Source organism: Pectinophora gossypiella, chromosome 3, assembly GCF_024362695.1.
Source record: "Pectinophora gossypiella chromosome 3, ilPecGoss1.1, whole genome shotgun sequence".
Taxonomy (NCBI): Eukaryota; Metazoa; Arthropoda; class Insecta; order Lepidoptera; family Gelechiidae; genus Pectinophora; species Pectinophora gossypiella.
In genome coordinates this window covers 9,839,283-9,854,484 of record NC_065406.1, presented here as the reverse complement: position 1 = coordinate 9,854,484, position 15,202 = coordinate 9,839,283, and the positions used below count along the sequence as shown (strand labels likewise).

At 38.4% G+C, this 15,202-nt stretch overlaps 1 protein-coding gene across 4 annotated transcripts; it reads left to right on the top strand.

Annotated features, from left to right (window-relative positions):
- Positions 1 to 40: 40 nt before the first annotated feature.
- Positions 41 to 13,598, top strand: LOC126381790 (flap endonuclease GEN). 4 transcript variants are annotated; one of them, XM_050031272.1, is made up of 11 exons: positions 41 to 79; positions 3,778 to 3,872; positions 3,969 to 4,173; positions 4,675 to 4,764; positions 5,266 to 5,419; positions 6,405 to 6,537; positions 8,938 to 9,099; positions 11,100 to 11,268; positions 11,753 to 11,897; positions 12,057 to 12,134; positions 12,595 to 13,598. In XM_050031272.1, the coding sequence occupies exons 3-11, from the start codon at positions 4,063 to 4,065 to the stop codon at positions 13,512 to 13,514; spliced, it is 1,962 nt and encodes a 653-aa protein (XP_049887229.1). In that variant the 5' UTR covers positions 41 to 79; positions 3,778 to 3,872; positions 3,969 to 4,062; the 3' UTR covers positions 13,515 to 13,598. The 4 variants fall into 4 exon arrangements, with proteins under 4 accessions (XP_049887229.1, XP_049887228.1, XP_049887231.1 ...); XM_050031271.1 differs by lacking the exon at positions 41 to 79 and adding an exon at positions 3,549 to 3,686; XM_050031274.1 differs by lacking the exons at positions 41 to 79; positions 3,778 to 3,872 and adding an exon at positions 3,604 to 3,686 and having other exon boundaries at positions 4,034 to 4,173.
- The last annotated feature ends 1,604 nt before the right edge of the window (positions 13,599 to 15,202 follow it).

Sequence of the window (15,202 nt, the reverse complement as noted above, 5' to 3'; positions counted from 1 at the left end):
CGCACTCTGTCTTCGTCCCTTTGACTCCCGAATACACTTGCGTGCAGTGAAACTGTCACGTTTTTGTTATTGCTCTTTTGTTCGTGTTTTTTTGTTATTACTCATTTGTTTAAGTTTAAGAATTAGTTACTAGCACGAGGTCTATGTCTACAGATCCAAAACCTAGCACTAGCTCTGGTATTGCTGGTTTCAACCTCATGGAAGGAATATCATACTTACGTGACGATTAGTTTTTTATGAAATATAATAATATAATATAAGTTTTAATAAACTATAATAATATAAGTTTAGTTTTATTTACATAATTAAATAATATAATAATTGTTTTTTTGAATGAAGTTAAGAAAATAATCAAAAGTTCATTTTTTTTGCACGAAAGTGTACGTGCGCGAACTTTCCCCCACTACGACACTCGATGCTCAAGAAGTTTGCCGGGAGTTATACGATGGAGGAAGCATAGACAAAAATAAAGGGACGCTAACCCTCGCATGTCCTCGCGCACTGTCGGCAGTCGCTTCCTGACCCACAACACCGGTGTACGTTCTTCGCTACGAGTACAATCGCGTACAAAGTTTTTTGTTAAACTTGTATTTTTGTATAGTGTGCACATTTAATTTTGTTAAGAACATGCCGCGTTCACAACCTACTTTAAAGGGACAAGAGAGAAGAATGTTATTCGACGTTTTTAACTATTTTTTAAAACAAAATAACATAACCGATTCTCATAAAAAAACAGCGGAAGCTACAAATAAATCCGTGTCCACCGTCAGAAGAATTATAAAAGAAAGTAAAAAATCAGATGGTGTAGTTGCATTTAGGACTCCCGGTAAGAAAAGAAACAGCGTGAAACCAGTGACAGGAATCGACAGTTTTGACAAGGGGGTGATTAAACGGTGTATACATAATTTTCACCTCATTGAAAACGAATTGCCGACCCTTGCTAAATTGCGTGCAAAATTTCGTTCCGACATAAATTTTCAAGGTTCTGAGAAAAGTCTACGGCGGATCATAAAGGAACTAGGCTTTAAATGGAAAGCCACCGAGAATAATAAAAAAGTTTTAATAGAAAAATCAGCCATCCGACTATTAAGAATAAATTATTTACAAAAACTACGTCAATACCGTCAACAAAACAGACCAATTATATATACAGATGAGTCATACATTCACGCCACTCATATATCAGAGACAGATGGGACCACCAAAAGTTTAAATAAGCCGGTATCAAAGGCGCAGCGTGTTGTCATTGTACATGCGGGATCGGAAGCTGGTTTCGTGCCTAACGCCTTGTTGACGTTCAAATCAGGGACAGAGTCCGGTGACAATCGCGACGTTATGAACTTTGAAACTTACGAGAAGTGGATCCGGACTCAATTACTACCAAATCTCCCCCCAAAATCAATTCTGGTTCTAGACAATGCCACATATCATAACAAAGAATATGATGTAGCACCAAACGAGAATACGAAGAAAACTGATATGCAGGCCTGGCTTTCAAAACATGGAATACCATTTACGCCTCATATGTTAAAGCCTCAATTATATCAATTAATAAAAAGTAACAAAGACCGCTTCAAAACATATAGTATTGACAAGATTCTTAACGAACATGGTCACGATGTACTTCGCTTGCCACCCAATCATTTAGATTTGAATCCCATAAAAATGGTATGGCCAGCTATAAAGGCTTATGTAAGCAGCAACAATATACGATGGAATGCACCTTATGTCGTAGAGTTGGTAAAGGAAAAAGTAACCGCGATCAGGCCGTATGACTGGAAAAGGCTGTGCGACAAAGTCAGGGCAATTGAAGAAGCTTATGTCAAAAGCGACCACGTTATCGACGAAATGACGGATGAACTGGGGATTCGAAGTGGAGATTCTGATAGCAGTGATTCCGAAGCAGATTCATCAACTGATACAGAAGATGATGTCGCAGCTCCTAGCTCGAGTTCTGGTCTCATACCTCTCGGAGATCATATGGAAGTGGAATTTGTCAAAGTTGAGTCAATAAAGCAGGAGCCTGCGAATTAACGTCTGTATTTTTTTTTTAGATTATTTATCAATATCATCAAGCCTATGAGTGAAAATGACTGCACTGACCGTTGTACAGTTTTAGGTTTATTTAATTTAATTATTTCTTATTTTTTTCTAAATATCGTGTTTAATTTATCCCTTACCCCAATTAACTTTTTTTTAATAATCCGATGTACGTTGCATCTAAATAACAATATCTAATAAAAATTGAAATTTGAATCACTTCTTAAAATGATATGTACGAAAACTTCTAAGATTTTTGAAATTTGCGGGCAACCGCGGTACATACGAATTAACACTTTTGTCTCTAATTGTACCTGATCGGACGACCGCCATTTTTGTTCAACATATACGCCGTATTTTTTAAATATTTGATTGCGTTTGTTCTAATGGGCGGGCGATAGCACGATTCATCTTTTTCATAGCACAGAGAGAAATAAATTAAGATATAGGCTCGCTGCTTGGCTCGCTGCAAGCTTTGCCTATATGACTATTTATTTTTCTCTATGCATAAAGTCTTTCCGTTTCAGGACTTGCACTGCCATCTAGTAAACGACAGCGGAACAAATACTACAACTGCGTAAATAATACGCTATCTAAAAGACAATGCTGTGTGTAGCGGACGCCGCCGCTAGAGCGAGACGGCGCCGCTAAAAAGGGACAGCAAAGGAAGCGCCGCCCCTAGGACGAGACGGCGATACTGTTAGAATAAGATAGACATACGATCGACACGTGAACACCCGCTAGTTGTGATATCGAAATTAGTATATATGTGCGATTTATTTTCGTTAGCCAAATCAGTAGCAGTCAAGGACCAAAAACCAAATAAACAACAAATAAACCTTCACTTTAACAAGTTGTCCGAGCCGCAATAAATAATTAAAAACCAAAAAAAAAACTGACGTTTTGTTATTTAAGTACCATTTTCCGGCCAATAGTCTAGTAGCCAGAGCCGCAATTTTTTTTTTTGTTTCGGTTTTCCCCGAAGGGTAAGGCAAAGGGAACTATGCCCATACAGCCATGTCTTACGTATTTTTTTTCTTGATGATTAATGAAATGATGAAAGGTGATGATGATGAAACCTAAGTCCCCACTCTCGGAGTAGACTCCTACTCCGAATCCCAAACGAATTAACTCAAAAGTCCGCATAAACTTTCGAGTTATGAAGCGGCTTCCTGACACGAAGCGAAAATAGGCAGATACACTTTGTTTATTGAATACTCCGATATAATAACACTCGCGAATGTCTTCCGACTAACTTAATGCGATCATTAACTACAAAACACCACTTCGTATTAATTATTTAGATTATTCAATGAAGAAAGCAACTGTCCCGTTCCCGTTTCCCGCCAAAAACCCCAGAGCCGCAATATTAAATAAAAACCACTTTGACATTTGTCAAAAATGAAAATGTGTATGTTTACCGTTGAATACGTAAGACATGGCTGTATGGGCATAGTTCCCTTTGCCTTACCCTTCGGGGAAAAACAAAAAAAAAAAAAAAATACCGTTGAATTTGAAATACCGATTAGTAAATATTTTTTAGTTATTTTTCTATGTAAATGTAAAAAAATAAATGATATACCATGGGCATAAAAGGTTTATGGACAGTGTTAACTCCCTTTAGCGAGAAAAAATCATTGCATGAGGTATGGTTTATTTATAAAACTTTTGTTTTGGTTAGTTTAAATTTTACTAATTTTTTGTACGTGATATGCGTTTTCTTCTCCATTATTACAGATAAGAGGAGAAACTATAGCAGTAGATCTGTCTGGATGGATTTGCGATAGCCAGAATGTTACAGACTATTATGTACAACCAAAATTGTATTTAAGGTAAAAAACTGTGAAGTTATTAAAGAAATACCTATGATAAAAAATATCTGTCTTAAAAAAATAAAACCAACAATTTAAAGAGTGTCTTTATTTCAGGAATTTATTTTTTAGAACAGCTTACTTACTCTTAGCAGATATAAATCCAATTTTTGTGTTGGAAGGAGATGCACCTGAGCTGAAGCGCGATGTTATGGCGGCTCGGAATGCCATTCAGTTCCGTGGAGCTGCACCACGCTCTGAAAATGCAACTAAGAAAAGACCTGATGTGGGTCGCAAGAGGTTTAAGGGTGTACTGAAAGAAGTAAGTAAAAAGAAACACAAAGCTAATGATGCTGTGTACTTGAAAAAGTTAGAATGAGTAAACAATAGTTCTTCAACAGCCTACATTTATATTACATTATCTGTGGTTATTTACAGCAGTGTCTATGGAACCTTCGGTGCAAGAATTGAGCTTGTACTTGACCTTTTTATTTAATATACCAAAGGCATGCCTATTCCCACCACTCTGTATTTACAATATTGTCGCCTAAAACCATTCAAGTGTCTTTTTTAAACACACAATTTCCAGATGTGTATTTTGTAAAAAATCTTGCAATAGCCAAACTAGTTTCAATCTAGGTAAAAAATTGTTGTCTCAGTTTTTACCCGGATTGAAATTAATTACAAGGACAACCACGTTGTTGAAGAAAACCACGTTCAGTGTAATTTTTCAATAGGAGCATACCTATGTGGTGTTCACCATAAGGCGACCATATAGGCATTTTGTTTATTTTCTGAACAATTTGATTTCAACTGTTTTCAGTGTGAATCACTTCTAAAATGTATGGGGGTGAGATGTGTCAAGGGCAGTGGAGAAGCGGAAGCCACTTGTGCACAGCTGAATGCGCAAGGTGTTTGTATTTATCTATAATTTTTATGTACTTAAGCACTACCTATAAAGAACTTTTGATTGATATCATACATACATACATAAACTCACGCCTATTTCCCACTGGGGTAAGCAGAGACTATAGAATTCCATTTGCTTCGATCCTGACACACTTCTCTTGCTTCCTCCACATTCATCAATCGCTTCATACACGTACGCTGGCTCAGAGTAGATTGTATTAACCCTTTTCTAAGGACAATTTGGTCATCGTAAGTCCTTCTCGATCTTGATATCACTGGGAAGTTAATTTAAAATATTGCTTTTCTCAACAAATAACTCGTAATCTATTTCTTGCAAAGCATGCTAAGAGGTGGAAACCAATGTGCCTCACAAAATTTTCTGTGGACCGTACTCAAGTATCTTCACTTCTAAAAGTACCTAATCTGATTGACCTATATATTTCTGTTCACTGCCTCTATAAGAAACCAGATTTTAAACTATAATGAGAAACATGTTTTGCAATAGTTGGTAGATGCCGTAGTATCTCAAGACTCTGATTGCTTCGCGTACGGGGCTCGGCGCGTGTATCGCAACTTTAGCGTGTCGCACGCGGCGGGCGGAGGCGCCATGGCTGGCTCGGTCGACTGCTACGATGCTGACTCCATGTTTCGGAGCAATGGTAAGAACAATGATTAACTGCTACAGTTAAATGTTAAATGGTGTACTCATGTGCCCAATATGTGCGAGGATCTTTTCCAATAAGATTGGCTGTATAGGCCACATGCGAGCACATGAACGTCGGAGTTGAAGCAGTCGCCGTAGCCGAAATCGGCTGGATCGCATCATCAACTGCTACAGTTATTTAAGATAGATATCTCTTCGTCCAGGCTCATTCCCTTTTACATGGGATCGGCCCTCCTATTTGCTTATATTGCTTTAAATTTACATAGTACACAGTATTTAGTACCAAACCAAGCATGACATGTTGTAGACAATTAGGTAGTTTCCTAGGTAAAAGATAAATCACGTAATTCTGATTACTAAATAAATACAGTTCTAAAGTTGACAAAAACAATTTCTTTTTTCTATTTGACTTATTCATGAATTTTAATCAAGAAAAATTTAATAATATGTGCGACATTTTGTCACGTTTTCCTATGGTTACAGGTTGCTTTTTCATACAAATGCCGTTGTAATTTCGTGTTTTGACGTTTAGTAAAAAGTAACGGATTTTTTTATTATTTTTTTTATTTATTATTATTACAAGTTCTTATACCTAATTTACACCACTATCCAAAACAGACCCAAAGAGCGTGTTAACGCGATAAATTGTTTTTACTGCAGTGTTACAGTAGCAACCCAAAAAGACCGAAGCCTGTGATAGGGTTAGCTACAAATTTCATCTTAAAACAATGACATAAATATTCAGTAGGTAGACAGCGCGGCGTAATTTTAATACAATAAAAAACTTAACTACACATTTGGAAACTACCCTAATAGACAATAGGCTGTATGTATCAAGTTACGCATGTAACGAGTATGTGTAAGATACTTACTCGTTAGGATGCCAATATCAATATGTATGACCAGTAATTATGTGTCTATTAGCTCATCCTAATATGCGAGCATGCTGCTGAAGTTACTTGATATTCTTTCGCCTTTAGGTTTCGGCCGTAACAAAATGGTGGCGCTTGCTCTGCTCTGCGGCTGCGACTACGGCGTCGGCGCATGCGGCTCCTCCGTCACCACTGCAGTGTCGTTCCTGCACACTATTGCGGATACTGACGCTATACCCAGGTAGGTAGGTTTTTCTTTTATATAACATAACATAAGCTCAAGACTATATCCGAATTGGGATAGAGGTACGGTCACGAGCATTAATATGTATACACTTTGGTACCATGTCACATTAATTTTTTTGACAAATTGAACTGTAAGTCTCACTAAATGTCAAATATGTTAGTGCGACAGAGTCCTAAAGTGGGTACATTATATTGCTCATGACTGTACATCCATCGCAAGATGAACTATATACCCATTCCTTACCAAGCCTTTTGGTAGATCTTTCTCTGTTTTTTTTTAGATCTTTTGAAAATGCAGTCTCATATTTTACAACTCCAGTAAGAAGTTATTCTTTAAATAGTATACGATTTTAGATATGTACAGAATATGCTTCATTTTAACCACAGCCGTAGAATAAAGATTAACATATATTTACATGAATTCAAAAAAGAACGGGCATATAAATAATAAACATACATAGTTTAGGGCTTTTTAAATCCGTAAATAAACCGGCGGTATCAAGTTAAGGTTTATACTATTTTTTTTAGATATAGGCCACATGCAGTTCTGAATAGTTGAGTAGTTTTGAAGTATGAAGCTCTCCACATCCTTTTGTTCGCGATGGACACCTGTCATGCATCGTACCTATGTTCTTTTTATAGATGAATTCTTTTTTTAGCGCTTGTATAAAATGGATGACCAGTTTCATTGCACAGCTATTAGCATTACGCAAGAGCTGTATTCAGTGAGCGGAACGCGCACGTAATTTTCCACGTTTCCACGCCGGATCGAATCCCGGTAACGGACTTGCACCATTGAGTTACATTTTTTTATTAAGTGCAGTTTTTACTAACACAGTTGACTCAACCATTATCGACGTTAATACGGCTCAACACGTACTACGTTGGTCTCACAGAAAGCTCGGTTAATACAAAATCGTTTCATGCGGAAAGCCACGGGAGCTCCGTGGTTCCTTCGCAATGGAAATCTGCACATTGACCTAGGTCTGCCAACCATTGCCCAATGGCTCAAATTAGCTTCCAAACGTTTTTTCGATTCTGCTCCGCACCACCCAAATCCCCTGGTAGTTGCGGCTTCCGAGTACATTCCGCTTAGGGACGGTACTGAAAGGTATCGGCGTCCGAAGGACGTAATATACGATCCCGACGACCCGGTTACTCTAGTCTTAGAGGCAGCCAATCAGCTCGCGACACCAAACACTTCAGGGCCCCGATACCGACCCCGCCGGCGTGGTCGACGATTTCCCTCATTCAGCGCTTATCGCTATCGACCCACTAGGGTCGATTAATTCTTTCAAATATTTTTCCTCTCAGACGACGCCCTGAGCCGAGGTTCGCGCCCAACTGGGCACCCTCAGGCCTGTTGTCTTAAACGTTGTACCGGGTGAGAGCCTTCAGCGCTTCCCATTTGTCCGGACAAGTAATTAATGCCATCTGCGGTAAATCTACAATAAGACACGTCAAAAAAAATGCAATTGGGATATAGTCGTGAGCTTATGTTACAGTTACCAGCCGGGTCTGCATGACAACCACGTTGTGCGCGTCGCGAATTATATCAAGCGCTTGGACCAATAAACGATATGAATGCTATCTACGGCTATAGCTCGGAGCGCTCAATATAATTCGCACGGATGTCATGCAGACCGGGCTGGTTTATTTATGAGTTTAATAATAATTATCTATGAAAGACGGGTCTATATATTCTGGTATACTTATTGCCTCGTCTGTCTGAGAGAATATTCACTATATTACCGTAGATCACTGCGGATTTAAAATAATAACCGTCATCTAATCTTCGCTGATCGTAAGTAGACTATCAGCTCCACAAACCAATAAAGAGCTATAAAAATTAAAATACCTACTCTGAACAGTTCCTTGAGAGGTTCTTTTGTGAAGGACGCCGCGCCGCAGTTTTTAAGTTTTATATTCTTTCGAGTATTGAATTCGCCTGTGGCAGTAAGTTAATGCATCTTAATTATTAGTCTATGTTGTGTTTTATATTGTTACTGTGACGTCCTTGCATAAACGTATCTTTCTTTCTTTTATTCAACATATTCATTGTTAAGATACTCAGCAGAGAGGCGAAACGCGTGTTTAAAATACCTGGGGCCTGTTTAATAAAACTTACAATTGTAAATTACAATGACAATTTGATGTACATTGCGGAGTGTGTGATCACGAATATTTTGCAGTTTCATATTAGCTACGTAATGAACAACAAATTGTCATGGTAATTTACAATTCTAAGTTTTATAAAATAGGCCCCTGGTCTTATGTAACTAAAGCTTGATGCACATAAAGCCAGGAAAGCGGAACAGGCGGGCCACGTGCCACGGCCAATTTGTTCCGCTTTCTGGGATCTGTGTGTAACATGTATTAGTTATTCCGTTATCAGGTTACTGTCCTGGGTGAGCGAGCCGGCTCACTACGAGGAGCGCAGCCGCTGGGCCGCGGCGCCCGGGCGCTGCGACCGCTGTGGCCACGTCGGCCGCACTCACGCCAAGAAGGGCTGCCCCGTCTGTAACACGCACCATGGATGTAGCGACTTGGGACATAAGTAAGTTACACACACACACATCATCAGCCCATTAACGTCCCCACTGCTGGGGCACGGGCCTTACTTATGGATGGGAGCTCGGGCCTTAAACCATCACGCGGGCCCAGTGCAGATTGATGGTTATTAACGACAGCTAATGCAGCCGGGACCAACGGCTTAACGTGCCTTCCGAAGCACGGAGGAGCTCGAGATGAAAACTTTTTATTTTGTGGTCACCCATCCTATGACCGGCCTTTGCGAAAATTGCTTAACTTCAACAATCAACAATCGCAGACCGAGCGTGTTTACCGCTGCGCCACCGAGCTCCGGCTCCGGCTCATAAGTAAGTTCAATGTATATTTTTCCTAGGGGTCTTATTTTTGATCCATCGCCTTCACGTTCGAAAATATATACCCAATTCACAGCACATTAGAACTTGTCATTTGCAAGTTGAGACAGGTATAAATTTAAGGACGCGAGTTCAAAGCGAGCGATTCAAAAATAATGCCCCCGGTCTGTTGGAAGACATTTCTACTAGAAATAAGCTGAACAGTTTGTCTGCGTATAATAAACTGTTAATAAATCTTCAACTATTGTTATAATGCATGAATATAATGATAGCAGGGCAAAGATACTATATTATACTTTATCGCCTAGTGCAAAATACTTATACTTTGGGATCTTATGGCTTAAATCTTATAAGTAATTTAACGACAATTATTCATTTAATTCCCTTGTCACCATAAGGTTCATCATCCATATTAGGACTTCGTATACTCTGTGGCTCCAAGTAGTCCCTAATTACTTGTGGCTTTGCCCACCCTAGTAGTTGTGTGAGTTTATATACAGTCAGTAGTGTGAGTAATATAATGCACCCACTTTAGGACTCTGTCGCACTAACATATTTGAAATTTAGTGAGGCTTACAGTTCAATTTGTCAAAAAAGTTAATGTGACATGGTACCAAAGTGTATACATATTAATGCTCGTGACCGTATGTGTTTATGTAACAAGTAAATAATTTAACGATTGTGTCACTGTGGACTTCGTTAGTGTATCCTCACTTGAAAAGATGGTGGTAGTATACAAAATTTCCTAAATGAAAATTGCAGAGGAACGAAAGAAAGGCACTGCAGTATCTACGGAAAGGATCAGAGTGCTGCAATTCTATTCCTGCGCCACGTATCTAGCGGCTATTGTTACGTTAAGCTGCAATTTTCGGATAGCGCAGCGAGTGTCGTTAGTTAGATGGAGCGTGCTTTTTTCCCTTTTTGTAACATACGAACTAAGGATTTTTGTTTTTTTACAGTGCTTAGGGAAACTCACAAAGAGAAAATTAAATCGAAAAAAAAACACACGCACACGTTCGTCCCGGCTTCGCAAGAGCTGCGGGTTGAACTCCTGCGTCAGATTTTGTGACTCTTTGTGAGTTGTCCTAAGCACGGGTGAGTGCTATGAAAAACAAAAATCATTTAGAAATAGCTAGTGTCATCTTTACGATAAGTTGAATCTACATGTAACTAGACTTTCGGTCTAAGTAATATTAGTACTCAATATTCTAGATAGATGGCGCTGGCAACGGCAGCGGCTTAGTGGTGTAATGGTTAACACGCTCGTCCCGACTTGACAAGAGCTGTGGGTTCAACTCTCGTCCGAGTCAGAATTTTTTCTTTTAATTTTCTCTTTTTGACATGCAAAGTAGGAAAATGGTATTTTAGAAAGGTACCCCAAAGACTGCGCTGCATAATCTGTTTTGTAACTACGGCTGAAATGGCACCTGTGTTATACTAAATATACATAATAGATGCTGTAATCAAAAATACTGTTAATTTGAGTTACATTATTAAAAAAATTCTGTCCCAGTTCTAAATATGTTTGTGAAACGGAAACTTCAAAAGTGTGCTTTATATAACCCGTTAGAGTGAAATACTGTGTTTTAGATTAAGGCCAGTCAACATGCTTAAATGTGATGTCACTTTTAAAAGCTGTGATGATTGAATGACGTCAGTAATTGTATTGCAGGGCTAAAGTAGCAGAAGTAAAACGGGAGTTGTCTCTACGAAGCAGAGCGTTGTCATGTGGCATGCCCTTTCCAGAGCCAAAGGTTATGAAAGAATTCTTGAAGACCACTCCGGAGAAGATAGACCTTGAGAGCTTGAAGACTTCTACACCTAGTTTGATTCAGTTTGTGGTGGGTAGCGGGGCTCTTTAAACCTAGAAAAAGACAACAAAAACTTCGGGCCTGAAAAAACGCTCTATCGGTTTTTTCCGCGAATAGAATGTGTCGGTAAAAAAAAATTGACGGATCGAAAATGGTCGTCGGTGTTAGTTTTTAAGCGCTCGTTTTATGATAGGCACTTTTGAAACAAAGACCCGTTAAATAATCTATTACCTATGTTCGCTCTATGACATTGCTATAAATTTAGTTTTGAGAGCATAAGTGAATGTTTGTACTAGTATTTGTGGAATGTGCTTCATACCCCTTCCACGAGAATGTCTATGGTCATAAGGCATAATATCCTCGGCTGTTTATACATATAACGTTGCGTATTTAAAATCGCCATTTAGATAAATAGCCTCCATACTGCGTTGTGATGTTACAGATTTATTTCCTAATGCGAAATTCGTGTCGGATAATAGCAAAAATGGACACATACTAATATTTTTTTTTACAGAAAATAATGTCCAATAAGTTGGACTGGTCGGAACGGTATTGCGTAGAGAAGTTTCTGCCGTTACTGACCAAGTGGCATTTACAAGACTATGTTCCTGTTAGAACTATCAGGCCTACTAGGATTAAAAAGAAAAGAAATCCCAGAGGCAAGTAATCGCACGTACACTTTAACTATACTATACTACTTAGAAAATTTTCTTTTCGAGAGTATCTTTCGTTTATCTCAAAAGTCAACTTTATGGCAAATATCTTAAAGCAGAAAAGCCCGGGTAAGTAAGGACATTATATCACAGGACTTGTTTTAGGTGTGCCGAGTTACGAGGTGGTATGGGACGACATCGACGGGCAGTATGAAGCTTTAATACCAGACGATCAGTTCGAAGGTAAGTTTCCTGATATTAAACTAGTTCCTAAAGTAGGCAATATTTGTCACTCGAGAGCACTGGCCGCCGATACGAGATGGGGAGATAAAGTGGGGTGCAGTTGAATTGGTGTACTGAAGATTTTGTAATGAAACCAAACTAAAACTTAGACAAATTACAATGTAATTCAAATGTTGATAGCAGAGTGCCTGATTTGTTGACTGCACGGAATTATATTAATTTGTTTTTTAATTTCGAACTCTCTGCTTAGTTGCTAGTCTTACTAGCGTTTAGGCAGTGTTGTGATAAAGTCTCCAAGTTCAATTCTTGGTTGGGACTTTGTTTAACATTCCTACTAGTTACGTTTTTAATGTACATCTGTGAATATGTATATAAGGAGTTTAAAGAAAAAAAACTGTTCCTTTTTTCTTCTTTACGATACACCTAATTCACTATTGATATATTTGTACTTTTGCGTTAGATGGTGAAGATCGAACGCTTCCGTGGACTTCGACTGAACGACAGGATTTGATGAAACAGTATTATCCACAACTAGTTGAATCTTACGAGGAATCAGTCAAGAAGCCGGCCAAAGAGAAGAAAACTCGTGGCAGAAAAAAGAAAGATGGAGAAACGGATAAACCGAAACGAAAATATACAAAGAAAGTTAAAAATTCTGATGTCGTTGTGGCTAATTTGAGTACATCGATGAAACATTTGAATATCTCAACAAATGTTCCTGACGTAAATATCAGCAAAGCGAACGTGAGCGTTTCTGTGAATAAATTGAAACGAAAATTAAAGAGTAAGAAAGGACAAAGAACGATAGACAGTTTTATTGTTAATAAAAGAAGGAAATCTAGCAAGACATCAATACAATCGTTAAAACATAGTTTCAAAAATGTGACATTAAATTTTGACGACCCAGAGCCGAAATATCTAGACAAAGAGTATAACAAGGAGAGTCAACATTTACTCAGCACGTTGGATACAAGTGAGGGTGATATTAATGAGAGGGACCTGTCAGATATAGTCGACCGGATCGTTACCAGCGCGCCCGTCACCAAAACTGCCAAAGTGGACAATAATCTTTACAAGCTTGTCTTCGAGAAATATTCAACGCCAAAGAAAACAGTTCGAAAAAGCGTTTTAAGGGAGATATATTATAATTGTTCGACCCCAAGAGAGAGCCCAATTCGGAGGGGTAGTTTGAAACTTTGTGCTAATGTTTCGAATAATTCCATAACGTGCAAAGTGAATACGAGTTATTTCTTCGACAAACTAACCGAGGATCGTGACGCTTTCGAATTGTCTATGGAATACAAACACAAAAGTGCTGTCGTTATAAGTTTAGACTGTGACGCAACAGTTGATTATAGTTTGCCAGACGTACGTCTGTAGAGTCTGTGGTTGATAAATGATTCAATTAACTGTTTAAAGTGGTTTAATTCGTTGACATACTCTGAATAAAGCAATGCGTAGATAGTGGTAAGTGTAATTATTAATAGGGACATATCATTCACGACTTGACTAATAATTGGTGTAATCCTTCTAATCGATATCATATTTGCTGCTTACGATTTAATTCAACACTTTATTGCGCATAAACACATCATAAAGGATAATTACAAAATGGCAGTAGAAGTAAGCGGCGGCCTTATTGCTGAACAGCAATTTCTTCCAGGCAAATTTAGGAATTGATATACAGATATATTTATACTGAAAGACGGTGCCATACAGTGGTAGTATATGTATAAATATGAAAAATAATATAATAATCATATGATCCGCTTGTCCTTTTCCTATTAGTTCTCATTAAAAACCAATGAGCAGCTTCAGCTTTGTTATTGTTACCTGTCTGATCAATTAATCACATTGTTTTCCAATTTCTCATACCATATTAAGGCGTGATCCCCTTCATTCCTCGCATTCTCAATTCCTCGTCTAAAGAGGCGATAATAGAAACGTATGAATTCGCAATTCAGTGCAAGGAATTATATTGAAGCGAACAATAGCTTTTAGCTGCGGTTGGATCCGCCGCAAATCCATCTGAAATGTTGATTGCTGAGAGCGCGACCCACTACGTACGTCTATTTGTGTTCCAATATAATAAATTCATCAGACACTAAACTGTAAACACGGATTTAGTATTTGTGTTTGTATCCCTAAATCCCATTTTTCCAACTAACGCTAAAGCAATATCGTCGATCACCGTCGCTTGTTTGTGTCGTCTGGTCTATTGAAAAATGAGGGTTCCACTGGTTAGTCAACGATTTTATTTCTAAACATGCCTCGCACAAGGTTTAATTTTAATAAAATTCGTGATTGATGTCACGGTCGTGTATTTACATGTTACATTACATATCCATTGACATTGTTGGAATGAAAAAGTGTATGTAGAGATTGCCCTTGGAATAATGCACATATTACGAAAGCGGATTAACATTTTGTTTAGCTAGCGAATTGATTTTACCGTCGAAAGCTATCTCAATGCGGAAGAATGTAACAGTCTCGATTTGTGAGGAATGCAATAAAAAAGCGAGGAAGCACATATTTTGCTTACGAAACGTGTTTCCAGATGTCGAAGAATCCGTCATTTGACGTGATGGATTGACTTAAATCCCTTCCTGATGCAGATTCATGGTTTCTGTTTCGGATATGATTTAGGATGTTAACGAGGCGTATACCACATATCCACTGTAGTTGTGTACACAGCTTATGCTGTGTACACAGCTTATAAGCTGTGTACAACTACAGTGAGTGAAATGTGCCCAGCATTGGGAAGTATATAAATACTTCCCAATGCTGGGCACAGGCCTGCTCTTAGTCAACTAGAGGGGCTGCGGAATGCTTTGAGCAGCAACCAACCCGCAGTGCGGTTTGGTGGACGCGTATGCCGTGCCAAATTAATAAAACTAATTCATATATTCTTCAAACAAAACATTGCAAACAATACTACTATATTGTTGATTCATACAAACAACACACAAACTAAATTTTAGAATTCAAATATTGTTATGCAAAACAATGCACCAGACCAAAGGAATTAGGGTGTTACATTACTATTTCGCACAGAGTGCTGTGACGTA